The sequence below is a fragment of the Pterocles gutturalis genome, unplaced genomic scaffold (genome assembly GCF_000699245.1).
Source record: "Pterocles gutturalis isolate BGI_N339 unplaced genomic scaffold, ASM69924v1 scaffold6981, whole genome shotgun sequence".
Classification (NCBI taxonomy): domain Eukaryota; kingdom Metazoa; phylum Chordata; class Aves; order Pterocliformes; family Pteroclidae; genus Pterocles; species Pterocles gutturalis.
Window position 1 is genome coordinate 1 of NW_010097736.1, and position 26,392 is coordinate 26,392.

General features: G+C 37.5%; 1 protein-coding gene across 1 annotated transcript; it reads right to left on the minus strand.

Moving 5' to 3' along the window:
• Positions 1-271: 271 nt before the first annotated feature.
• Positions 272-22,098, minus strand: LOC104470906 (collagen alpha-1(XXVIII) chain-like; the record flags this gene model as incomplete). The annotated part of the gene is made up of 21 exons (XM_010086053.1): positions 22,018-22,098; positions 20,925-21,102; positions 19,560-20,128; positions 17,885-17,905; positions 16,394-16,453; positions 15,164-15,217; positions 14,814-14,858; positions 13,649-13,693; positions 12,985-13,029; positions 12,282-12,335; positions 10,936-11,004; positions 10,227-10,295; positions 8,531-8,599; positions 6,350-6,418; positions 5,843-5,911; positions 5,683-5,751; positions 4,470-4,538; positions 3,217-3,288; positions 2,571-2,639; positions 1,221-1,292; positions 272-340 (listed from the first exon to the last, which is right to left on the minus strand). Coding segments are annotated over exons 2-21 (1,815 nt in total), but the record flags the coding sequence as incomplete, so codon positions are not given.
• Between the last annotated feature and the right edge of the window lie 4,294 nt (positions 22,099-26,392).

The following is a 26,392-nucleotide window of genomic DNA, read 5'->3' on the forward strand; positions in this document are numbered from 1 at the left end:
AAAAATTATATAAAAATTATATATATCAAAAGTATGTTGGTATTCAAGGTTATCCAAAACAAAGAAATGGTAGGGCACACCTCAGGATGGCATACAGTAATACCAGGGCATGGTGGTGACTAGACTGGGTACAATCCATAACTGTGTTCATAAGAAAGACGTTCTAGTCGACCTCATAACACTGAAATTATTTACACGAATAGTAGCGTGGCCTAATTCACAGTTTTCGCCCTGTGTTGATAAGCACTAGGAGCTGGAGTGTGAATGTTACCTTTGGTCCAGGCACAGCTCTTCCAGGAGGGCCTGGCATTCCAGGACGTCCTGGTGCACCAGGCTCCCCCTGCAGTGAAGGAAGGAGAGCAAAAATGATGGATTTTTTCTGAAAGCGAGCATGAGCATCTCAGAGAAAATATTTATGCAACAATTTATAATATTCCATTGAGATTCTATTTGAATTTCAGATATTCTATGTGAAGTGAAACATAGCTATTTGAAGAACTGTTAACGAGCATAGTTCTGATTTGTCAGTGGAAATGAGATTCTTCTCAGTCACTGAACAAAAACATGTTATTAGAAATCCCTTTCTTGGTGTATTCGAGACTTGGTCCAGCACATCCAGCACTCAAGGCTGCTGCCCAGCTGTGTAGGTATACTGAAAACACGTATTTTTCTGTTAAGAGTAGATTTTTTTAAATAGTCCTTTTGGTGTACTTTTTCACCCCTTCTTATTTTTCATCTTATGTGGAAATACAGATTCTTGTGTGTATAAATAGCAAAAGACTTAATAAGAGACTAGAGGAGAAACCTGGAGTAGCCCTTCTCACTTTCAGTGAGTGCTGAGTAGAAATAGAAACTCAAAATCCACAAAAGAATATCAGCCATGAGTCAGTGTAAGGAAAAATAAAGTCCTGTCACATATGTATATGCTATGCACCATACTATCTTCCCAAATATTTCAGCATAAAAATACCAGCACTGTCCCTTAACTTTTTCTAAGCTGACAGGGAAGCGATATGGTAAATGCAAAGTTTTTTTAAAAAATGCTTCTAGATGTTTACAGGGATCATGCTGTTTCTTGCAAAGAGAAGCCTTAGCTGAACTTTTTTTTGAAATTATTTTTTTAAGAATCAAGTTCATTCTAGGACAGTTGTTTCTGAGATCTAGAACAAAGCACAGCTTTGGGGGGCTATTTCACACACATAATGCTGTAATAAACCTACTTTATCTCCAGCAGGTCCAGGTACTCCTGTTGGTCCTGTTAATCCACGTATACCTCTCTGACCTTGATCTCCCTACAGAAATGGAGAAGACATATCACACATCCCAAATAATATGAAGAATGTCTAACTGAAATTAATTGTAAATATCAGTGAAAGATAGCAAAGTTCCATCTCGTAGTTGGTGCACATAGTCTATTCCTATTGCCTTCATTGTCAAATCAGTTAATTCTGCTCACTAATTGTCCAGTTTTGGATTTGTCCAGTTAACACTATGTAGATTTCATCTGAAATTAAACTAGCTGACTTACCATTGAATACTGTGAAAAAAATAATAACCAAAAGGAGTCTTGCAGTTTGCGTCCTTGCAGATGAAAAATTAAGTAATTACGTGAAAAAGATGCTATCTAAGAGAAAAAAATCAAAGCAGGAAAAGATAATTCACTCAAAGGTACTTTTTTTTTTACTTCAATAGGGCCAATTAATTGACCATGATGCTCCCTCTGATTGACCAGCTTATACTTCCAGGCAAAAAAAGCTAAGAATGGTGTGAAGTTTGTAAAGGGATAACTGCTATTTAAGCATATTATTAGGCTGTAAAAATTATGTCCCCCCCCCCAAACAAACAAACAAAAAAAAGAAACAGCTATGAGTCCAGAATAATTCTGAAAATGTTTCAATACAGTAATAAATTTTATGTCATCTGCATGCATTCCCCACCAAAGTAATCTGAAATCAGGTGGATGCCTTGATTTTCCTTCCTACACTGTTTTTCAGTCCTTCCAGCTTTGTGCAATTGTGATACTTAATATCTTTATTTCTCTTCTATTGTAACATTTAATCTCTGTATGTCTTGTCCAATGTCTTGGACAACCGTTACAGCAATTTCCAGTGTCTTTATTTCACAGGATACTGATGCTCATATGAGAAACTGGAATTACTTCTGCATCTGTGAATCAGTACAGAAGACCAGTACAAGAGCCAGAACCTAAAAGATGGACCCAGTTATTACTTCTAAGAGAAATAGTATTCCCAGCTAGCAATTTGTGAACTTCTTGGACCAGATACTAGCACAGGTACTGGAAACTGAGCTGCTGAACTGCTGTGCTGTCATTTCCAAAACGAATTTATGAAAAAGATGTCCTGGCTGGTCTATTAACTTCACTATTTAAAAAGTTGTTGTTTTAGGCTGAGGCTAAAATAAACTCTGCATTAACTTCTTATAGAAGTGCTCATTAACCTGTTACTTGAGGTACATTTTTTCATTACTTAGACCAAAAAAGAGAAGGCTTTGCCAAACCTGTTCCTGGAACATTACAATTTTGAATGTCACCTTTAGTAAGAAATTCTCACCTTTTCCCCCTGGATTCCGATCCCTGGAGTACCTTCAGGACCTCTAAGACCAGGTAACCCTGGTTCACCCTGGAATAGAAAAATGAAAGCAACATTTCAGAGTACTGCATAGACATCGTGCAAGATCAGCTCTGTATTCACTTGAATAAGCTCATTAAAATCATAGACCTTTAAGAGTGAATGGCAAAACTCCTACTGAAGTCAGCAGACCCGGGATTCAGAAGCGACTCTGGGTGGAATGCGTGAAGTAGCATGTTTCCTTAGTGATGGCTGAACACTCCGAGTATATAATCTTTAAATATATGGGGTTTCTGATTCTAGGAAAATACCATGATCAGGAGGCTATGAAGGGTTGCCTCTAGCCATTTTAGTAGTTTCCCTTCTGAGTTGCAGGATGTTTGGTGAATTAAAAAAAAGCCAACAACTGACAACAACATAAGACAACCCTTAACTCAAAAAAAAAAAAAAAAAAAAAAGAAAAGCTTTAGCTAAAAAAAGTATGTTTGAAATAATATTTTTAATTGAAAAATATGCTACTTTTCCTCTTGTCCATGAACACTTTCTTCTAGGTTTGGGTATCAGCACAGGGAGAACAGTAGGAATGCTTGAAAGGAAGCAGGTAGACGGCAGACAGAGATGAACCAACCTTTTGTCCAGGGGCTCCATCTTCTCCTGGAAGACCAGGCAGACCTGCCAGTCCTGAAGGGCCTGGCTCACCCTGACATCAATAAAAAGTAAGTCCTTCTATTAAATGCAGACTTGGTACTATTATTTCTCTGAATGAAGTAAATCTATTTTTAAAAGTTTACTAAACTGTGTATATTTATAACAAACATTTATGCATATGAACACACATCTTGCCCTTTTTTTTAAAGACAGCTCTCATGTATCTGGAATTATTAATATTATTAGCTATTAATGCTCCAGCTCATTCTTAAAAAATAATGCCATGATTTAATTAAGTGTCAGCATTTGAAGTAAATATCAGATAGAACTGACTGTGACATGATGATTGACATCTTGTTGGTGAATATCAGTGCAAATCTATTAATGGCAGTGGAATTGTCATTGGCCTACTTATGTAAGGTTCAGGAGCCTGACCTGGTTTTAGATTAAATGGGATCCTTTGGAGTTAAATGGATTCACTCAACATTGTCATATTTTGTGAAATTAAAAAAAGAAATTGAACAATTTATTTTCTTTTCCAACCCCTGTCCCAGATCAAGACAAGAGCAAAACCAGGACAACCCTTTGCTTTTCCACTATCACAAAAGTACTTTTTCATCTATTCCCTTATTTTATTTTAATCTAGCTGTTAATGACATAGGGACTGGTTAATATGTTGATCACATTAGCACTAAGATAACCTGGTTACAGCTTCCTCTCCTCTAAGCAAGTCTGCTTTCTGTCTAGTAGCACAGGTTGTTTCCGGTATGAAGGTGTGAGGATGTAGCTACTGCTCTGTTTATATCCTATCCTGTGTGAAAAGGGAAGGAACAGCACAAGAACCAGTGTTCAGTGTATTTTTTCAGCAGCTCTGGCTATGGCTTAGCTTATGCTGAGGACTGCAAATTCTGGCAACTGTTTAATATTCTGGATGGTCTTCTGAACAGAGCTGTAGGTCAGCTGTATGCAACACTGACTTGAGTGTGGGCCAGGCACATGGAAATTTTCAGTCACAATAAATCTTACTCCTTTTATACAGACTGGTGTATTTAAAATGTTGTAATTTCTGGAGGTTATTGAAAGTCTGTGTTAAAAATTTTAAAAGACTAAGAACCTAAATTTTATTTCTAAAGCTATTTTTAAGTGCTTCCAGAAAGGATACTCAGGAAACACAAATTTAAAATCAGAATAAATAAATAAATAAATAAAGCAATTCCTCTCTTAACAATGTACCTTAGAGCCAGGTTCTCCAATACCTCTTTCTCCTGGCACTCCAGTCTCTCCTGGCAAGCCTTGTTCACCCTTAAGAAGAAATAGTTTTTAACAGCATTGTCATGGAAAAAGCCAAAAGCATATTCCTGGTTGCTTATATTTAAAGAAAGATTAGTGTGATATTGTCTTTACTATGATGTGTTAAACCCTTGGTCACAAAGATTTGGAATCTGCAGTATGTTTTGAGCTGTCACAAAAAAGTTGTTGGTGGAAATGATTAATGCTGTAAACCTATAACGATATGTCCCTGTGAATGTTTCCCACCAAAGCTGATATTTCAGGAGCATATCTGACATCCACAGACAATTCATCCTTCTCTTTCTTTTTACTGGTGGTAAAACATATCCCTGTACAGTCACTTAAAATGTAAGAGGTGATCTCTCATGCTGCAGAATACTTTACCTGGTGTGGACCCTTGACCCACTTACACCTCTAGTTCCTTTATGCTATCCTTTAATAGCCTTCAGTCATTCAGAACTTCATCTGTCACCTCTTTCAGAAAATCACTTTAAATCTCCATTCCAAACACTTCAAGGGCGACGTCTTACATTAACGGTTCTGTATTTTGCGAATCAGTGAAGGCTAAGTTATCCTGTCAGTTTTCCTTCAGCCAAGGTAATCTTCATTATACCTTGGACCGTTCTTAACTGCTAGATACAGTAAATGCACAAAGTCAGGTGAGACAACAGGCAGCAGAAGTAACAAGGAAGGCAGCCAGTCTGTAAGATACGTGTGCATTTTTCTGGAATGGAAACAGTACAGTGAGGATAAAATATGATATTGAAATTTTGGTGGTGTTCTCTGTTAAGTGCAACTACTTTTTGGAATTGATTCACTGCACCTGCATGATGAAACTGCAAGTTCAAGGCAGACAACCCTTTCTATGGAAACATATGAGACAAAGTGCAGTTCACTGTCTGATGTGTGGTGCCTCTAAGGTTCTGTGGTGAGCCAAGCCAAAACCTATGGCATTGGTTTATCAAGGCTTTTCAGTGGAGTGGGATCTGCTGTACAGTTTAATAGTATTAATAAAGAAAATAATTTCCTGCAGCTATGTCAATACTTACATTGGTTTTCAGCACTTTTAACAAGCATAAAGATAGACACCATTTTTTATCAGGAAACATAACGGTAAAAACAGCATAGTAGCTTTTACTTCAGAAAATTCCCTAACCTTTTGTCCAGGTAGTCCCTGTCCTGGTAGCCCTCTAGAGCCAGGTGGTCCTTTTGGGCCCTCCACTCCCTGAAAAGATTAGTTAAGTAATTATTAAAAATAAAATATTCTCTGTTACCACACATTTAGTTGTGGGGAGAGGGGGAAGTGAAAACTGCACCTTCTCTCCTTGGATTCCAATTCCAGGTAATCCAATTGGCCCAGGTAAACCAGGAGGACCGAATTCACCCTGGCAAACAAAGCAGAGTTGCTTAGTTGTGTAGAGATTCGGAAACAACCTGGCACAGCTCTGGTGCTAGTGCATGTTGACTTAACCTCTCTTGAAGTCAGTGAAGCTGGGAATCTGACCTTTTATCTTTTGTATATGCATTTGTTCACTGCTAGGTCACTTGCACACAACTGCTAGTCTCTTTTTCCCTTTCCAAGCCTTAACTTTCCCACAGAATCAGAGGCTTTTTATAACATTTCCTATTTTAACATGGAGATATGTTAAAATAGGTTGGGAGAGTTTATTGGGCATAAATCTCTCGACAAAATAACATATTATCCAGGGTCTATTGTGGGTTCCTTGCCTTGTCACACCTTTTGTAGTGAATATCAACCCCGTATTCCCTGTATTATGTATTGGCACTTTGTTAATCCCCTGGTGTGTTTACTTACTGCTCACCTTTTCACCTTTTATGCTGATGCCTGGAAGTCCACGAGGGCCCTTTGGTCCATCAAAACCACGGTCTCCCTACATGAAATAATAGTATGTTGTTAACTGTAGAAACACACAGCTGTTCTCTCTGAAGTAACTAGAAACACTGCTCTGTCATCATGAAAACCAAAATGAGAACCAGAAAGTAGCTCCTGGATCTGTTTTCCAGGATACCAAAGAGGTCATCCATTCAAATGAGCTTACTCTGCAGTTTGAGATTGCTGATGAAAGAGCTGAACAAGCTTCTTTTTATCTTTCTGCCCACCTCAGTTGCTTAAGGTCCTGCCCTGCTTTCCCTCGAATCAATGGCGAAACTGCAGCTGAGTTAAATGTCAGCAGTGCTGAATACTGAGACTTGCTGAAAGCTGAATTCTGCTTCTTTCTCTCATGGGTTAATCTCACTGAAGTGTGGCAATAAGGATCTTGCTCTCACCAGGAATTTTGCCAGAATAAAGACCAGGCCAAACTATTACTGTAGATGTCCATTTGTAAATGTCGTTGTCTTTCTAAATGTTTATTTACAAAATAGTGGTCTGGGGAAAATGCAGGTTACTAATAAGGATACAAATATTGTGCTTTCCTGTACTTCTGTTAATAAAACATGTAGAGACAGATAGTTAGCTTGTATAAATTGTCACAGAATCACCCAAGGCAATAAAGTTATGCCCCAGACATGTCTCTTCTCTCCCTAGTAACCAATTCCATCATTTTAACTTTGACTGAAATATATTATGTAGATTAAAATAACATTCTTTACTCCTGATGCTTTAGAACACCTGCCTTCATTTTCCTTTTTACTCAACTATGAGCTTGTAGTAAAAATGTTCTGAAAAAAGCAACTGTAAAATTTGCTTTAGATTAACAATCACCTGTTTAAAATGTGTTTAAAACCAGAGAGCTGACATACTTGGCAGTTATAAATAGGATTAGAGATACATATAGACTCTGTTGATACATGCTTGGCTCCAGGTCAGACTTGTCAGTAAAAAGTAGTACATTTTTTGTAGAACCAAGAGTTCCAATAAGACTGGCAGAATTCCACTTTATGCTGCCTATCTCATTTGCTCAATAGTTTTGGTTGTTCCGTACTTGTTCCCACTGTGCATTTCTGCTGTCCTTTACATATTAGTTGTAGTGTTTCTTCCCACATGAATTAGTATTTCGGTGGTAATGGAGTGATTTCTAAATGTATTTTCTTCAAATCATTTTTTTGTTTGTTTTCATGCATGAGATCTGATAAGCAAATACAAGCCATCAACAATGAGGTTAGCTAATTTAAATAATTGATCATAAAATATATATTGGATGTTTGAAGGTATTATGTTGCTAGCAGCAGTCAAATTTAAACCTAGCTGACTAGAGCATTGTGCTAAGCACAAATACTAACATTTTTAGTAAAGAGACAGTTGGGGTCTGCAACTGCGAAATAGTCTTTTATTGTTTTTCCCAACCAAAATTGCCTTCGTGCATGCATAAAAGTGAGTAAACCATTTAGTTATTTATTTAGCTCATGTACAAGCTGTGTCACTTTGTTACTGTAACCAAAGCTTGAAGTGACAACTCAGCCTGGGAGTTGGTTTTCAGTAGGCAGGAAAAGGAGCTAGCAGTGGGTCTAGTGAGTCCATCCATGTAGGTGCAACTACTACTGTCATTACTTTTTAGTAACAGCAGCTTTCTTTTCCCACAAACTGAATTCAGACTTCTGCTAAAATGCATAAGCCAGTGGCATAACCAGCTTAGAACTAAGCCTGTCTTTAGTGACAACAAAGATCTCTATAAGGATTTAGAAAAAAGCAACAACAAAAAGCTAAATTTTTCATCTAGGAATCACTTTTATAATATTTTTTTAAAGTCAGATGCTCAAGGCTGTTTTAAAATTATATCTGGAATTCTTTCCAGGCTTAGATCCCACAAATCAAGCATCAGGTGAATTAAATATGGGCTTTACAGGCCCCAAAAGCTAGCTGTGCCTAGAAGTCATGTTTGGACCAACTGAATTCTGTGAATATATATTGGGTTAATTGATGCCAAATTTTAATATTAATTTACAAGCTACTTTCTCAGATTCCTGTGTCTGCTATGGACTTTTTTTGGCATGCACTTATTTAATGGTGCCGCTCTGGTCTTAAAACCCTTGGACTGCCATACCTTTGCTCCTGGAAGCCCTTCTCCTGGTGAACCTCTTTCTCCTTGAACACCTTGTGGTCCTTGAGGCCCCTGTTAACATAAGTTTAAAATGGCCTAGAATATATATTAATCACTCAAATAAACAGTAGCATGTTCTATGTCATTGTCAGTTTTAAGCATGTCTTTAAATGTTGTTGTAGTTATAACCTATTAAAAATAATACAGTAATACGATATTCACAGTGAATAAATGATGAATATTCTGGCCTGCAGCAATAACAAGGCAGACAGTTTTACTTTTCTGCTTACTTATGAATCACAGGTTATGTTGCTGAAATTCCTATTCCTTATACTTTTGAAATCTTCATTCCCTAAATTTTAGTTTTGTTTACAAATTGTTACTAATCCTTATTAATGTATCAGTATAATCATGAGAGACAGGGAGAACCAGATTAAAGACCGTGTAGAGTCATACTGAAGGAGATATAGCTGTAGAGAGATTTGACTATAATTGGTGAAGAGAATAATAGTGTGCCCTTCTCTTTTTGCAAGCAGATCTGACAAGAGCACAAGTGGCGAGTATGACAACTAAAACCTTTCACTAAATGCAGGGTCAAAACCTGTGCATATTGAGCCTGCTTCACAGTGTTTTCCTGCATCTGTTTTGGGTTCTTTTTTTGGCTCTGATTTATTCCTTGAGATTACACACACATCATAGAATGCTGATAGGTTTGGCTCTGCATAGCCTAAATATGCTTTTGCTTCTTCTGCACAGAGCTTTAGAATTATGTCTAGTTCTGAGCTAAAGGTAATTACACTGCATTCAGCCATAAAAAGAAAACTCTATTGAAGCAAATACACTTTAAAGTAAATATTAAAAACACCTTTTGTGTGGTGTTTTTTTTGTTTTGTTTAGTTTTTTTTTTTTTTAAACAAAAATGCACAAAATTTCCCTTGTGGTTGCACTATGGGTCTTTCATCCAGATGATGAGAAATGAATCAGAATCTGCTGTATTGTAAATGGCTAGTAAAAGTGCTGTCTGACACTTTGAAAAAAAGCGACCATAAAATTGGTGTACTGATTTTTCTGAATTACCACAGAGGTTGAGTTTACAGTTACCAGGAGCAGGAAGGGAAGGAAAAGAATGAAGAGCCTTCAGAGCCAAGCCTACTATAAATTCTGAAAGTCAGATTTTTTTTTTTTTTATTTTCTCCCTCTGTTATCTCCACTGAAGGTAATACTGGTCAAATTGTTACCTGGGACCATTTACGCAATCTGAATGTCTCTATTGAGGTTGGTTAGGTATGACTGTTTCTCATGTTACAGTGGTTGAAATGGTGTCTCTCCCTCAAAGCCATGCTGATGTTAATGTTCTCATGATACTGAAAAGCAGTCAACGTTGAAGTTAACACACGTGGATTTGAATCTATCAGGGGACAGATTTATTTAATTATTTATATGACTTTGCATAAGATGTTATTTTTTCATAGCTGTTTTGGAGACTAAGATAATTAGAGACGTTAAGGAATTGTAAACATTTACAGTTTATTGAGGGAAATGAAAATCAGAGGACATAGTATACATGAAGGTGAGAACTAGTGGAAGAAAGAAAAGATGTAGTATCAGGTAACACACATATATCCCTTTTAACAGGGAAGCACTGAGAATTTTTCCTTTCTGTCCTGCTTCCATCCCGCCAAATAAAAAAGAGACATACCGTAAGTCCTGGCTCACCAACTCCAGGTGGGCCAACAGGGCCTGGTCTTCCTGTCAAACCAGTGTCACCCTTCAAACAAAGATATATTTTGAAAATGCCCGATTTAGCTACTTGTATGTGTGCAGCATATAACAACTCATCAGACATTCTGTGCTTGAAATACTTGATGTAGAATACAGGAATGGCAAAGAAAATCTGAGAGTCCTCAGAGTCATATGGGCTCAACAGACATTGAACTGGTGCAGTTTCACAGCATTAGGGGACATCCTCAATTCTGCATTTGAGAGAAGACAATGTTGAATCTAAATGGTTAATTATTCCCATCATATTCCTTATTGTCCTTTTCCAAGAAGTCAGTATTTCTGTCATAGTGTTTCTGTTTTCTTTATGCCAGTAATCCAAACCAACAAACCTCTTTTTCACAGAATAATTTTTGTTTAAGACTAGGTATGCATTTTTACTCAGCCATACACTGCTTGAATTGAGTTACATCAAGCATAAGAACTACTGTAAAAAAGTTCTTTAAAGTACATACTTTTTTTTTCCCAAGACATTTTTGATCAGCATACAAAATACCTTTTCAGTGCCATAAAAACAGCATTTGGGGGCTGAAGTTTCTCATGTACCAGCATGTATATTATCTCACCTGTCTTGGTCTTCATTCTTGTCCTACAATACACATAATATAGAAGGTGAGAGATGCTTGTACCTTTGGGCCTGGCAGTCCTATTCCAGTCTCTCCAGGCAAGCCAGGTGGCCCAGGGAGACCTCTTTCACCCTTTTCAAAGAATGAAAAAAAGAAACAATTCTGCTTATAAACTGGTGTTTAGGCAAACAGGTTTAACTCAGTTTGTAAGTTCATTTTTTGTATATCCTGAATTTCAGCCCATTGGAATTGTCTTACACAGTATTTCATCCTTTCACCCTTTCAATGCTTCAAAATTCCCTTTATTAAGAGTGTAGGTATTTCCTGTACAAAGTGATACTAGATTAAACAAAAGAAAAAATGTTTTGTTTCATGTGGGATGTAAGAGTTTTGACACCCAGCTGCTCTATGCTTCACTGTTGGCCAGCAGGCACTCTAAATATGGTGTAAAGGAGACATCGAGAGTCCTATCAAAAGAAATAATGCCCTTTATACACTTATTTTCAAGTTTTTCTCCACAACAATATTCCTTTCAGTAGTGGAAGAACCCATTGGCCTTGGCTGAATTACTCAGTTTAAGGTTTTTCTGAGAAGAAAAGTATAACTGTGGTGTCTCTTAATGAAGTTAAAACAGTTCCCATAATTGTCTGTAATACCCAGTGATATTTGCATCTACCATTAAACTACTACAATAAAGATATCAAGTCATCAACAGAACCACAGAATGAAGTAATCTCCATTGGTATACCTGGAATTTGCAATGGGGTAAGTGAGAAATAAACCCAGAAAATCTTAAGAATTTAATAAATATAAATCATATGTTTTTCAAATAAACAAACAAAAAATACTTTGTTTACAGAACGAACTGGATCTTGCAGTGAAGCACTGGGTGATTTCTGGAGCCCACCTTCAGAGGGCCCATTGCAAGACTGTCCTGAGCTGCACTCATCCTTATGATTTTCAGGTATCTCCTGCTGAGCATCAGTAAACAGTGGGACTACTAATTTTGAACTATGGAATTCTTGGGAATGTACAGTTTCAAGAGAAGAGTTTGAGATCCCAAACAGAATTCCTGCTTGGCACCTGGGGAAAAAGTAGTTTTAAATTGAAAACTGAAGAAATGCAATGCTACATTGCTGCTAAGTAATATTCTGTGATGTTGCCATATTTTAACTGTTTGTGAGTAGAGATTGGAGTGTGGTTTGGACCTGAATTCAATACAAAGAGCAAATGAAGACCTTTCTTGGGAATATTGTAGAATAAAAAAATATAGAATTTGCTAGCAACGTCACATTAAACTGCATCCCCTACGAGAAGGGAATGGGGTATAAAGATAAAAGCATTATTGTTGTGAGGCTGTATTAATACCATTTAACATTAAGAAAGAGAAGAAATAGTGCAGTTCTTGCCTTTGATCCTTGCAGGCCTTCAGGCCCTTGATCTCCAGTTTGTCCTTGTGGACCCTATTAAAACAGGAGTGGTTTTAATTAGATTTTTCAAGCTTTCCGAATAATGGCAGCTTGAAAAACAATATCTTAATTTGCTGTAGTCTGCATTAAAATATGATTTACAAACATTTCAGAACTGAAGCTTTGCTTTCTGATGCACATATAGATTCAGCTACTGAGTTGGAACTGGGCCTGGTAGTTGAGGGGGAAAATTTGCCTCTCCCTTTATTTGAATACAATTAAAGGTAATCTGTAGTCAGGATTTACTGAAACATCTAGGATGGGCTGAGCTTCTTGGCAGTCAGTCCAAGAATATTGGGATGAAAAGAGACTAAAGTGTTTCCATGTACTTCTGTGAGATAATGAAACAGTTAAGTCACTAAATGGGAAATGAGTGATTTTGTTTTCTAATAGAACTGTATTTGCTGTCTTGGAGACTGAACAAATTATAAGGATGATTTATTTGTCTAGATTGCTCCTCCAGATTCTTGTTAATTTTGCTGTTTAAGAAGATTGATTTTGGATGCCTTGAACGCAGTGACTCAAAAATTCCATGACAATTGTGGTATATTATTTCAAAGCTTTGAATCCCAGGGAACCAGGTACTGTTTTTATAGGGTGGGGTGTTGCTTGTTGGTTTGTGTTGGTTTTTTTTATTTTTTACCTGTAGCCCTCTTGTTCCTCTGGGGCCTACTGGACCTTCAGGACCCTGAAAGTAAAGTGAAATAAAGGATACATTCATGTGCATTTAAATTTGGTCAAAAATACTACTATTTAGATATCTTTACATTAAAATAAAAAATAAAATCAAGAGAAACACAGCAGCCAGCAAATATTGAATACATATTTTTAAAATGGTCTGTGGTAATCAGAATACAGAGTAAGAATGAACAGAGTTAATTATCAAGGACCAGTAATGCAGGATTAAACTCTGTTTGTTTACTTTAAAATATTCACAACAATTATACCCCAAATCTTGAAGATCAGTGTTAGAAACCTTGATTTTCTTTTCACCTCTCATTCTTTTTGCTTACTACTTCAAGCCTTCTGCCTCGGTTAAAGTCAAGTAGAGTTTTACCGTTGTTATGGGCAGGCTCAGGCTTGGGCCTTTGGCGGTATCACATGAAAATATAGAAGGAGCAGAGAGAGTTACTGAAAATGGTATCCTTGCTCACTTCATTTTTTAAAACTCTCAGTTCTTAATTTCCCTCAGCCTTAGAATTAATATTTGCCCTAAATCTGTTACCATGGTTGTTATTCAGGGAATTGTAGTTTTTCTGTATTTTAACTGTGTTTTCTGAAAGCATAACAACTTTGTGGCTACTTACTCTGTCTCCTTTTGTCCCTGGGATTCCACATTCACCTCTTTCACCCTGGAAAGGAACAGGAATATTTATGAGGTGTATTGAGCATATCATCCTTGTTCTTTGGGTGCTTGAGTTGAAAACCTAAATGTTATTCTATTCATGACATACTATAGCAATTGTGCTATTAAGTTCATTGAGGAAGGGACACATCTTCTATTAGAGCTTGTGCAGCAGCTACTAAGATGATGTTATTGTTCATTACTAGTATTTATAAGAAATATGGCACTATACATAATAATAACAACATCAAATATCTATATGTAAGCAGAAGTTCTGAATAAAAGTAGTACCTTCTCTCCTTTATATCCAGATTTCCCCTGGGAAAACAAAAAAGCGAAGCAGATTGTGAGGATATACACTCAAATATAAGAATATAAGTATTGGCACTATTAACATTCTACTCTCTCTAGAAAAACAGCATTGCAGGTTGTAATGAACAATTAGGTAGAAAAGGTGATCTCTGATAAACATGGCAATATGACTTTAAATACAGCACCTACTGGTCATAATAGATACCGTTGTATGTGTGACAAATCTTATGAAAGTGTAATTTTAAACTGGGATTTTGGTGATGTAAAAGCAGATCAACTGGAGTTCATATTTCCGTCTTAGTGAGAAACATGCTAAAATAAGGGAATTTAAAAAGTCACTAATTAAAAAGGATATACTGAATAAATAAGAAAATATAAAGTAGAGTGTTTCATAAGTGAATGAATTCAGAGCTAAGCACTAAGAGGCTCGTCCTACAGTTTCTTCCTAGATGTATTTAATTCAACATTTTCATTGCTGTTACACACTGGATCTTTTATTTGCCAAATTAAAAATTTAAACTGACCCATAAAGATGCAGGCAAAGTGTCAATTTCTGTAACATTCTCGTCAGAGCTTTTCACACTTTTTAGGAATGACTATGTATTATTAGAGAATATTTTCTAGATCACTCTTATAAGAAGGAATTATTCCCTTTCTTTAAGCAATGATGTTTTCAGTTCTTTTAGTATTAATGAATCATTAGCTGGTAAATCAGAACTGAAAATTGCTATTATAATTAAAAAAAAAGAAGTGGTGTTTTGCCTTGAAGAAACATTGCTCATTGGAGAAGGGGAAAAAAAAAATCTTTTTTTTACCTCTATTCCATCTCGTCCTGGGATTCCATTAAGACCTGGCTCCCCCTATGAGTAATCCAACATCAAGGTCAGTGAAATCAGGATAAGATAGTATTGTCCTGATTATCTGAGTAGATATCTCAATGCAATACAGGGAATATACCAGCTCCCTCTTTTTTCTTTTTACACTGATGATTTTATGTTAGATATAAGATTGTAATTTGGAAAGAATCTTAGTCTTTACTACAGCAAAAGGGGATAGATGAAGTTTAAGAAATTCACAGGTGGAAAGTACATGGGCACTATTAGGATAGTATTTCCATATTAATGAAGTACCAAATATTTCTCCTAAATCTGAAAAATCACATCACCTTTGCTCCTTTCAGGCCTGGAGCTCCATCATCCCCAGTGCGGCCCTTTTTACCCTGAAAACAGCAAAATAAAATTCTTATATGTTAGTAAAATAATTTTATTTTACAATATGTACACTTTTTTATGTATTTAGGATATTTGCTTCCTGTAGATTTATTTTTAAAAATCTCTGCCTTGAATGTCTGCGAGCAGCAGGACCAACTCAATAGGCAGACATTTTTGTCTTTTGTCTTTGTTGTAAACAAAAATTGTTCAGTTCTCCTCTGAAGAAAAGAGGTGATCAGATGTTTTAGTAGCTACCCAGCTTGCCAAATGGGAGTTTTGGTTTTTTATGAACTCTTTGAGTTGTATGCTTTTGTTTAAGAGGTACTTGCATTCTCCAAGTAAACACATTGAACACTAGCCCAAACAAAACTACTGTTTGTACACGAGAGGCTACATTTTCAATTATCAATTAAAGTGTACAGTTTATCCTGCTGTACTGTACCGGATAAAACTGGTATGCATTTCTGTTTATGTACGTATAGGATGTTCAGGTCAAAAGGATGAGGATAGGCAGCTCTCTAGGGCTCTGTTTCAAACTCTCACCCTGTCTCTTCACCTTGAGCAAGGGCTATAAGGTACTATGGTGCTTTAGCTCGATGTTAGGGGTATAATATCAGACCATTCAGCGCCAAGAGTTCTTTTTGAAGCATACACACTGCAGTTTAGAACACCAAACCTTGTATGAAGCAATCCCTTAGATTTGTCTAGGGGTTCTAGTTGTGAGGCTATTCTGAAAGAAGTCCAGTCTATTTTACCCTCTTTACAAGTCTCTTGTCTCAATTGTTCCTAGTGCTTCAGCCTCTTGCTCTCTCTCCCTTTCAGAGAGCTTTTCAGATATTAATGTTTGACTTGGGGCTAGTTAGATCCACCTGGTCTGGTTGTCTGATTGTAACAGGTGAATTATTGTTCCACACAGGACCTTCCTGTGTTTTAAACTGCTGTCTCCTCACCACATCACACTTCTTTTTTTCAGAGGGAGTGTCTCATAGCATTTGTGGGTCTCTCTGTGCGTTTCCTATGGTGTGACATTTCCATGCAATGAACTATGGAGGACTATGTACTGAACCTTTAACTTTGGTTGTCTCGGGATTTGTGTTCAAACAATTTCCTAAAAAAATTCCAACAATGAAATCAATCCTGATTTGTACTGTATATCAGTTATTTCAGAAATGACAGCTACTTACAGCAGGGCCAGGAAGTCCTCTTTCCCCCTTCTCACAGTTACATGTGGCAGCTTGGGGACACTTTCAATGAAAATAGTCCAAATCAGCACATTTTCACAACATTTAGAAAACACATGAACTTTTAAAGTTACTGTATGGCTAGTCTGAGTACACCACTAATGACCAGAAGCCAGTTATATTTACATGTTTTACAGAAATCTTTTAACCGTCAGTTCGCCACTCGTCAGGAATGTGGCCTCCTACGCTCCATCCAAAAATCTGTATCATTCTTGGTCATCTCAATAATGGCTTTACCTCCAAACCCTTCACAAGGTCAGTTTATTGGTGTGCTGTTTCTATGATTGTAGATATTTTTTTATTGCTAGTCACTGTAGAGATAGCCGAGACAAAGGGGTAAGAAAACATCTTGCATCCTTTTGCCACTTTACTCCACTATCTGTAGGATAGATTATAGATTAGTTTGAGCTTGGCCTATAAGCAAAACATGTTATGGATGTATACTTTTATCTAGTTAATGCAATTAATTATAATAGTTTCTCATCTTACTTTTTCTTCCGTCATGTCTACTGTCATATGTCCCAGTCAGACATTATTATGGTATGTAGTCGTGTGATTTTTCGAAGCTTTTTGAAACTTTAAAACTGTTACATAATACAGAATTATTACAGATACTGGGTTATTTTTGGAGGAGGAGTAAAGAATGTTGTTTTTAATTTTGGTTTATTTATTAAACCTCCTCTCAGCTTGGAGATGCCTAGAAGTGAAGGCCTTAAATATCATTCTTTTCTGAATATCCCAATTAGTAACAATATGTTTCCCAAGGACAGGATCTCACTACTTCAGGATTTTTTTTTTTGGCAGAGAAAAATCAACATGCCAGTGGAAATGAGTGAAAAATAAAATGCTTCAAGTTTTGCAAACACATAATATTTAGCAGTTTCCTTGAGCTGGTCATCAGAACAGTCTTTGCCTGAGAAAACTGTACCTTAAGTAGAACTAAGATCTTTGAAAGGAAAGCTGACTTTATTCCCCCCAAAATGGCAGCCAGACCTACCAATGCCTGCAGTCAGGGTGACACAGTGTGGACAAACTTGAAAAGTGCAATGGTGGAGCTTTGTTGAAGTTCCTTCCTTTTTTAAAACTCTGTTACATGGGAAGAACATTAATGGCTAGAACTGCACCACATTCAGCTCTGTATCATGTTTTCTTATCCACTGATTTTCTGAGACGTGTCAGAAAATTCTTGCTAACCTGAATACTCACTAATTGTTCTTTTTCAACTTTGAAAATAAGGAGGGAAAGTAAATGACATTAAGATAGCAAATTAAAGCTCTGTCCTGCAAATACAAAATAATGTTTTATTTGAAGGCAGTCTCACTAGACTCAATATTTAACCAACTTTCTGAGCTGTCATTTTTGTTGAATTATGTTTCCATATAATTGTAAATGTCTATATTAGGCAGTAGTTTAGTACAGGAAAAAAATATTTACCTCTTCCTCAGACAGATCTTTCTGTAAAGACAGATATTCAAAACAACATTAGAAACTTCAAGTCATAATCCAGCTCTACAAGAAGGACACTGAAAGATGCTAAAATAAATTGCTTCAGCAGCTAGTTAATTAAATGATGCAATTAACATATTAACTAACATTAATTAAGCTTTAATTCTAGAAATCTCTCAATTCAAACCAATACTTTAAATAATTTCAGTTATAGATTGTTGACTGCACAAATCACTGATTCTCCTTGTCAAGCCATAATTTGCTAAAATTGGAATGGTAAACAGACGTGAAACAACATGGTTAGCTAGGTGTATGGGAACAACACACCCAGAAACTACATCATTTCCAAAGTGCTGAAGGGCAGCAGCTCTCTCATAGGAGAGAATGATGCATACTCTACACTTAACAAAACCAGAAACTCTTCCATACATACTGTTAAGCACAAACAAAATGAGAACAGTAAGAAAACCTTAGAAAAGATTTGACTTTGACAGTGATCCTATGAAGTTATCATAATCAAATTAGCTCTGTTATTTATTTAGAAGATCTCTACAGCTGAAACACCCACATACAATGCATTCCTCCTCCCACTTTTCACAACTGATGTAGTCTCTTGAGAGGACATAAATGTGTTGATGAGCAGCAATGCAATATACATCTCTAAAGTTCACATGTATGCACATATAATTATGCCAGAGCCATTATTTAAACCAGACAGCAGCCATGTTCTCAAAATAAGGCACCTGAGGATGGCTACCTATTTGGAACAGATAAAAAAGTGTGTTTGGTCACTTGAGTGGTGGTTGCTGCCATACAGAAAGCAATGGTGAAACCAGAGAAGATGGGAAGGGTGATATGCAGGGAAAGCAATGCAGAGTGGCAGGCTGTTGAAGTGAACAACAGAGACGCAGGAAGGCCAGCTTGTGTACATGCTCTAGGCCTGTATGAGATCACTTAGGCGTCAGTTTCACTGCAGAAGTCTTCTGGTTGTTATTCATATTTCTGTTTTATATCTCTGTGATGCTCAGATCAGGACTTCATCCACAGCTTGTGTCACCAGATTTATAAGTTGGAGGATGCCTCTGTTCTCCATACTTGGCAGGGTGTTTTTTTTTCCTATAACTTAAGTTCACATGCAGAAGAGAGGCACCCAAGCAAAACTTCAAGTTCAATTTACACATTTCCTCTTGATTATGTGGTAGGTTTTCCCTAGAAATTTAAAGATGTTTATGGCCAATTCAGATTTTATCTAAATTGACATCTCTCCATTAAGGTCTACAAATTTATTTTAATTTCTGCAAGAGCTGCATCTTTTTTGGTACAAAAGGCAATGTCACATTCCTGCTTCCTACAGAAGAAAGCACTAGGATGTCAAAAATTGGTTATTTTTTTAAGAAAGGAGTTTTAAAACCTTTTCCTAGGAGGAAGAACAGTCTAAGTCTAATTCAGTTTCCAACTTCAAATGTTTTGGCTGGCAAGGTCTGAATGGTGGGGAGAGAAAGGAAACCTGTACTTTGGCACAGTGGTCTTATTAATAAGTGGGTTCCTTTAACATGTAAAAAGTACAGGTTTCTTCAATAGTACAAGTATTTAAAAATATTGGAAATAACACCAATTTTTACATATGTTCCTATAACTATTTCAAATTCTTTCTCATACTTACCATTTCTTTGAGAACCTTCTCCACAGTTTCTTTCTCCTGGAGGTTGAAAACAAACCTGGATGCTGGGACGCTGGCCAGGAGCCGCAGCTTGGCAGCATTGCTAACCTCCTCAGCCACTCTGGTCATTCCCATTGTGAAAAATACAATTCCATGGTGTTTAGCATCAGCTGTAGCTGCAAAAATATCTGGGTTTCTTGGATGATCTACTCCATCGGTGAAGAGCATAGCTACTTTCACACTACCTGGTGTCCCTTCAGTCATATAGAGTTGTGTGAGGTTAGTTATAGCATAAGTTGTATAGGTGCCATGACCTATGTAGGTGATGGGAGCAATGTGGGATTTGAATGCTTCAGGACCTTTCCAATCATGGAAATTCTGCTCTATGAAAACAGTGCTGCTGTACTGAAGTAAGGCCATCCTCCAGCTAAGGGTACGTCCAGAACTAAGCTGCAGACTTTTTGTTCTGTCTACAAGTTCCAGTACAAATTTTTTCTGCTGTTCGTGATTATAGTCCTTAGCACTTTCAGAGCTGTCCAGTAAAAAAGCAATTTCCAGAATGCAGTCTTCATCTAGAATAAATAGATAGGTAGGTAGGTGAGTGGAGTGATTTCATACTAAATCTTATTCTATCCTTACATGTATTTTAGGCTTCAAAAGTGGGAGTGCAATTATGGAATTTTTTGAAAGCACCTGTGATAACAAGTGTGAGACCCTCATGAAGATAGAGCATATAGAGGCTGAGGAATGTGGTCCAGAACGGATGCCCCAAGGAATAAGAAACTGAAGGTGAGATAACGTCATATAGTATGAAATGAAGAATATTGTAGTGGTTTCATACATTCATTCTGTTCTCTTGCCTGGTATTTCACTGAATATCCTACCAGGATGAAGACTGGGAAAGTGGAAGTCATCTCCAGGAAAATTAGTCTTACTGAATAAGACACTGCAATGTGATTTGATAGAGGTAAATTTTGTCCCTGATGCTGAAACTCACATCCAGTGACATAAAAGTTTCCAAAAGCAGGATCTGTAGAGTATCAATTTTCTGAACTACTGATGACACTACTTCTATAGATATACAGTTATATGGGCTATTATTCTTGTAGTGACAGTAACAGGCTATCAGCCATATCATGAAAAAGCCCAGAAGTAATCTCCGTTTCTGAAATACACAAAAGGGGAGGGAAAAGATGGGAGTGAAAAGACAAAAGTGCAAAAATAAGTCACATGAAAGTGTAGGATGAGGCAAGGCTGTCTGATTGTAAACAATATCTTAGAGGGCAAGTTACCCATGTAGTCCAGAACCCAAATAAATGAATCAGGGCAAAAAAAACCCCACACCTGTTTTAAAATGACAATATTCACCTTGATCACTTGGGCTGGGATATTTTTCTACAATATTTGACAGAATCTGTTTAGGTTTTGGTCTTCTCAATCTGTATTTTTCTTCTTCCCTGAGATTTTCTGATAAAACCTCATGGTGTTCAAGTATCCACAAAAGCCACCACAATCTGAAGAACATAATTTGTTTGGTTTCTGTTTCCTAAACGACACAAATAATAACACAGAAGTACAGCAGTATGAGAACAATGAAGTATTATTCGATTTTACATCAACAAGTTGCTTAGCAGGCTGTATTTTAAAATATAGTCCCTAAAAACTAGCTGATTTTATTTTCCTTTTGGTAAGATCTTCTCCAAAAGATGTAAAAAATACTAAACAGAGACATACTGGTGTGATTTTCAAGCATTGCGCATATAGTTCTAGTACATGACAAACTGGAGATAGACATTTTACAAACATACTTCAGTTCTCTCTCACTGCCGGGTAGTGTTTGTACAACCATCACTTCAGAGAAATCTTAACCTTGACTATACCCATGTGGATGCAGCATGAATCCCAAGTATCATTCACAGGGGTGTTTTTTTTTAAACCTGATTTTTCCAGAGCTGGCATGGAGAGATGGAGGTACAGAGGCAGACCTGAGTTTTTCCCTGTTCTCTTTACTTAGGAGCTGAGGGTCATGCATACTTCTCTGTGCTGTCACAGCCCCCCCTGTCCTCAGCAGTCCTACAGAGGAACAGTCCTGGTCTGAGAGTGCTGTCCAGGCATGAGTGTACCTGCTGTGCAGCCCTGGGGATATGTGGACCCAGAGTGCTGAGCCAAAACTTGACAGCTACCTGTTGACAGGACTTTTTCCTTCTGCAGGGACCAGAGCTGTTTGTCCTGGGCTCACAGGCTGCCCCACTTCTGTTTCATTGTCATCTCTCTGCAAGCTCTCCCCAGGTAGGCACAACGCGTAGCAAAAGGGCATCTTAGTGTCAAGAATGAACCTGCGAGAACTAAGCATCTCACAGAAGTCCCTAACACAGCCGTGTCCGCAGGGTTTCTCAGCTCCTGCTACTTTAGGGCAGGAATTCTGGTTCTCATAGACACTGAGAGGACAAGGGGTCCTTACCTCGATGTTCCTAAGCAAAAGGCTCTGCAGAGATGCAGGATGCTATCCTGGGCTCGCTGGCAGCTGCGTTGTGCTCCCTGTGCTGGATGCTCTGTGAGGAAAGGAGGGAGAAGTTGGGCTGTAAGCTCCTGTGAGAATTGGTGTCGTGTGTCAGGAGGGGCCAGCAGACAGAGACAAGGAAAAAGGGGAAGAACAGCAATCCTGGCTCCCCCTTCTCGGCATCCACCCACCCCTCTCCTCCTCCCCAGGCTATACACATGCACCCTAGGTTTGGTCTCGGACAGCCATTTCCACACAGAAATCCTAATCCATACCTGCACATTTATGGAAGAGGACTGTTCTCACCCCGACACACCCCCCACACACCAGCCCCGTTGTGTTCACTCTCTTCTCCCATCACTACCACACACCTTTCACCCCTGTACTTCTGCACATCTGTCATACTTTGGCAGCTTTTGGTACTGAGCAGCACATTTTCAACATCATCATAGTGGTCTGTGTCTGCAGGATCCCTTTCAGACCTGAATGAATCTCCTTATAACGAGGGATTCCTGTTACTGCTGGAGTAGAAAGATATTTACTCACCCATGGACTGGACCAACTGAAATTTCAGTTGATGGCAAGATTGCCCAGCATAAGGAGGTCAAAAAAGACATACCAGTATGAAAGCTGTATAGTTTCTCCATGCTTATCAGCCACTCCTATCCTTTCAAAGGCTGTAATAGAGAACAAGGACTGACATATACTATGATACCTTCAAAACCTAAGCTCGGTGGCTATGGATCCTGAAGGCTCTTTTACCAGTGATTGCAGCTGGTCACCTGATTCTTCAAATATCCTCAGAAAGCTTTTGCATTATAAGCAAACATATTAATCTGTTTTCCACAGAAATACATACCTTTTTTTTTCCTGTGGACCCATCATTTTTCACCTGGATGCACACAAAGGGGACCCAATGCTAACTGCTGTCCTCCTTTCCATCTTAAGTGTCAACGAGCTCAGCTCACTTATGACAGTCACAGCTAAAGAGGCTGAGGGGAGTGGGGAGAAAGGATGCAGCTCTGGCTCCGAATTCGATAGGTGGGAGGGACTGGTTGGTAGAACAATGCAGTTGGACACCATTTGCAATGGCTCTAACCTTGTTTTCTATTTTCCATCTTTGCCTGTAACTAGTGCTAAATCGGTGAACTAGGATGGCTGAAGTGGAAGTTTGAATATTGTACAGCTGCTTGTCCTTAGCTAAACTGAAACTAGCCCACATACAGCTATGTGTGCTACAGTTACAGTTAAGAAAGAATTTTCTTTCAAGGTTGTAAATAATTGATGTTTATTTCTCTCCAGCCACTTTTATTTTTCCATGCTTACACTGACATATTTAGATTTTGATTAAGGCAAGGAATGAAAAGGCAATTTTTTGCCCTTTAGGGAATACAAATGATATGGTGTTTAACTGAAATAGATATAATAAATCTCACATATCCCCTAAATCTTACAGAAAAAAAATCTAATTGTAGCAAGAAAAAGCATGTTAACTATGGTTGGGATTGTGTGTCTTCCATAAGCAAAACATTGTCATTCTTTCATTTTCACTGCTAATTCCTACCTTAAAACATAGCTGGCAAATAATTTCTTAATTAAGTAACTATTCTGCTTGTGTGTTTAGTAGCAAGTTCTTGGCTTCAGGATATTTCCTATTATTAATGAATGATGTTTACCCTCAGGACAAATTTTTTTTTTTTTTTTTTTTTTTTTTTTTTTTTGGCCAGGTGCAACTTTAAAAGCTTAGTGGGGCCTCTGCATATTTATACCTATTTGCGTGGGATGCATGGTATTTTTTTTTTGTCCAGAATTCCAGGTATGTGACATACCATGCAGTACACTTCTAGACTTGCAGTCTTCTGAAGTTGATGGTCTCAGTACCTGAACTATTCTTATGGTGACTGCATCTCAAAACTGAAATGATACCAATGTAAAATATGTGTACAGTGATGCATCTGAGATAACTCTTAAAAATTAAAATTAACAGCAAGCTTTCTTGCCTCATTTGCTACAAACTTTACCAAGTGCTTATTTAACATTTTAATGCCATTACACTGTATGTATTTTCTAAATAGAGTAAGTGTCTTAAAAGCTATGATTAGGAACATTCAAAATGTCATTTAAATTTTATAAATTCACTGCTAAAATTAATTTTTTTTTTGTAAAGGAATAACAACGTTTCATATTTTATCTTAAGGAATCTAGACATTGGATGCTTCAACACACAGTTACATTTCTGTGCACCTACTATTTAAACATATGTAAGTATCTTTGACATCTCTGGGAGGTAACCCTGTATACTTGCATATTTATTTGACTAAGTTGGGCCCAGCTACCCCAGCTCACATATGCTTCCAACATGACAGTAACTGGCATTAAAATTGGTAATCTTTGCAAGAGTCAAAGGCTGAAATGAATATAAAGGCTATGTTACAGTTGCACCAACTGAAGTCACAAATATTGCTGGATATCCAGATCTTTGGATTTTTTCTGTCACTGTTTGTAATCCAAGAGTTCTCAGCTGTCTGATCTCAGTATTTCAATCTGAAAAATGAGGCCTAGCATTTTTTTGAAAGAATAAAGGTCTATATGAGAGCTATTTAAAACCACAGGTAAGTAGGCTATAATCAATCAAAGGAAATTCCTTATTGTATTATAACTGTGAAGAGAAATATCATGAAGAAAGATACCCCCTTTATACTGAGTTTAAGCACTATTAAGAAGGGAAGCCAAAGGGGTATTCCACCCCTTTGTCACTGCTGTTACCATTGCATAGGTGGTGACAGCTTCAGAGCTACATGAGGTTGCCAGGCCACTTTGAAGGGACAGTGAATGAAGAATTGGGGCTTAGAGGTGCTGATTGCTGTGGTGTAGCATGACCTGACTATGCCAGCAAGAGCCCTCACTATCATTTCTCAATGGGCAGAAGTAGCAGAAAGCCTGATTGTTCCAAACTTCTTTCCTGGTGCTCTCTTCTTCATCTGTCCCTCCCCTCCGTGGGTACCCTTCTTACAGCCTGATCTGGCTCAACTGTGACCACTTCATCCACTTCATTCATTGTTTAGCAAAATTCAGTACATGATTGAGAAGCCTCGAGTAATTTCTGTTAAACTGGATTAACTAATGTCTTCTAGCACGATATTATGTCACTAGAATGTCACAGAGCCCTGACTAGTCCTTCTTCAGCTGTCCAACAAGCCTGCAACAGGACTGGAGATGAAGTAATCATGAACCAGCATCGCTGGCAAAATACCATCTAAATATTTGTATATGCTAAAGGAATACTCAGACACCATGGAGCCCAGTTTTTGGGAGCAGCATGAAGCAAACAGAACATGCTTCTGATTTTCCTCTGCTCTGATGGTAATTTTTTTTTTTGTCCCAAAGGGCTTGATGTGATGCTTCTAAAAGGCGTTTCCATTTTTTTGCCACCTCAATGTGAATAATGCACATATCTTATCTGCTGTGAACTGTTAAAAACAAGCACATTTCACACAATCTGCTTCTAGTGTTTCATGGCCTCAAGACAGTCTTGACCATTTAACCTGACTGCATCATGCTGTAATGGTATTTCAAGAGTATTTATTTCATTATACTATACATGTCAGTACATGACCAAAGTGCCCAGAAGAAACAAAAACCTACCTGACTTGAACTCGTAAAATAATGAAAGCACACCATTACAATATTTTGAATCCCAATATTAAAGAGCCATGTGGCTCTCAATCCCGTAAGTTGTATCACGTGTGAATTTTAAGAAAAACATTTCAAAAGTTCAAATACTCAAAGTAATTAAACAAGAAAATTTTAAAAATCAGAACTTCTCTGAAGATTGTATCTGGAGAAGGATAAAATAGAAACCCATGTTTTATCTTTTGACTGCAAAAGGTGTTTAAGTGGATTTGACAGCTCCGGATTCAGGCTGAATAGTCTGCTGAGTATGGTAAGTCTTGACAAATGAACTTCTATTTGCCAACTGTTGTGGCTGCAGTTTTAATTTTTTTTTAATTTGGACCTATATTTTGTGACAAAACCTGATTGTTCTACATAGAAAATTATCTCTTAATGGCACAGTCTTATAAAAACCTACAATGAATCTTGGTGTACACGAACGTAGTGGCAGAGCTGTTGATGCCAGTGAGGCCAGGATTTTGTCTGTGCTTTTTGGTACAGATCCCGAGCATGTAGTCTGAAAGAGCTGATCAAAGCAAATCAGCTTTATTGTGTTTTCATCTAATCTCACTGTCGTGGAAAATGCTGTAAGCAAGGTCTTTGATGGCAAAGAGTTACTCTTTTCGTAGCTCCCAACGGATTTTAATGATTCTTTGGGACTGGA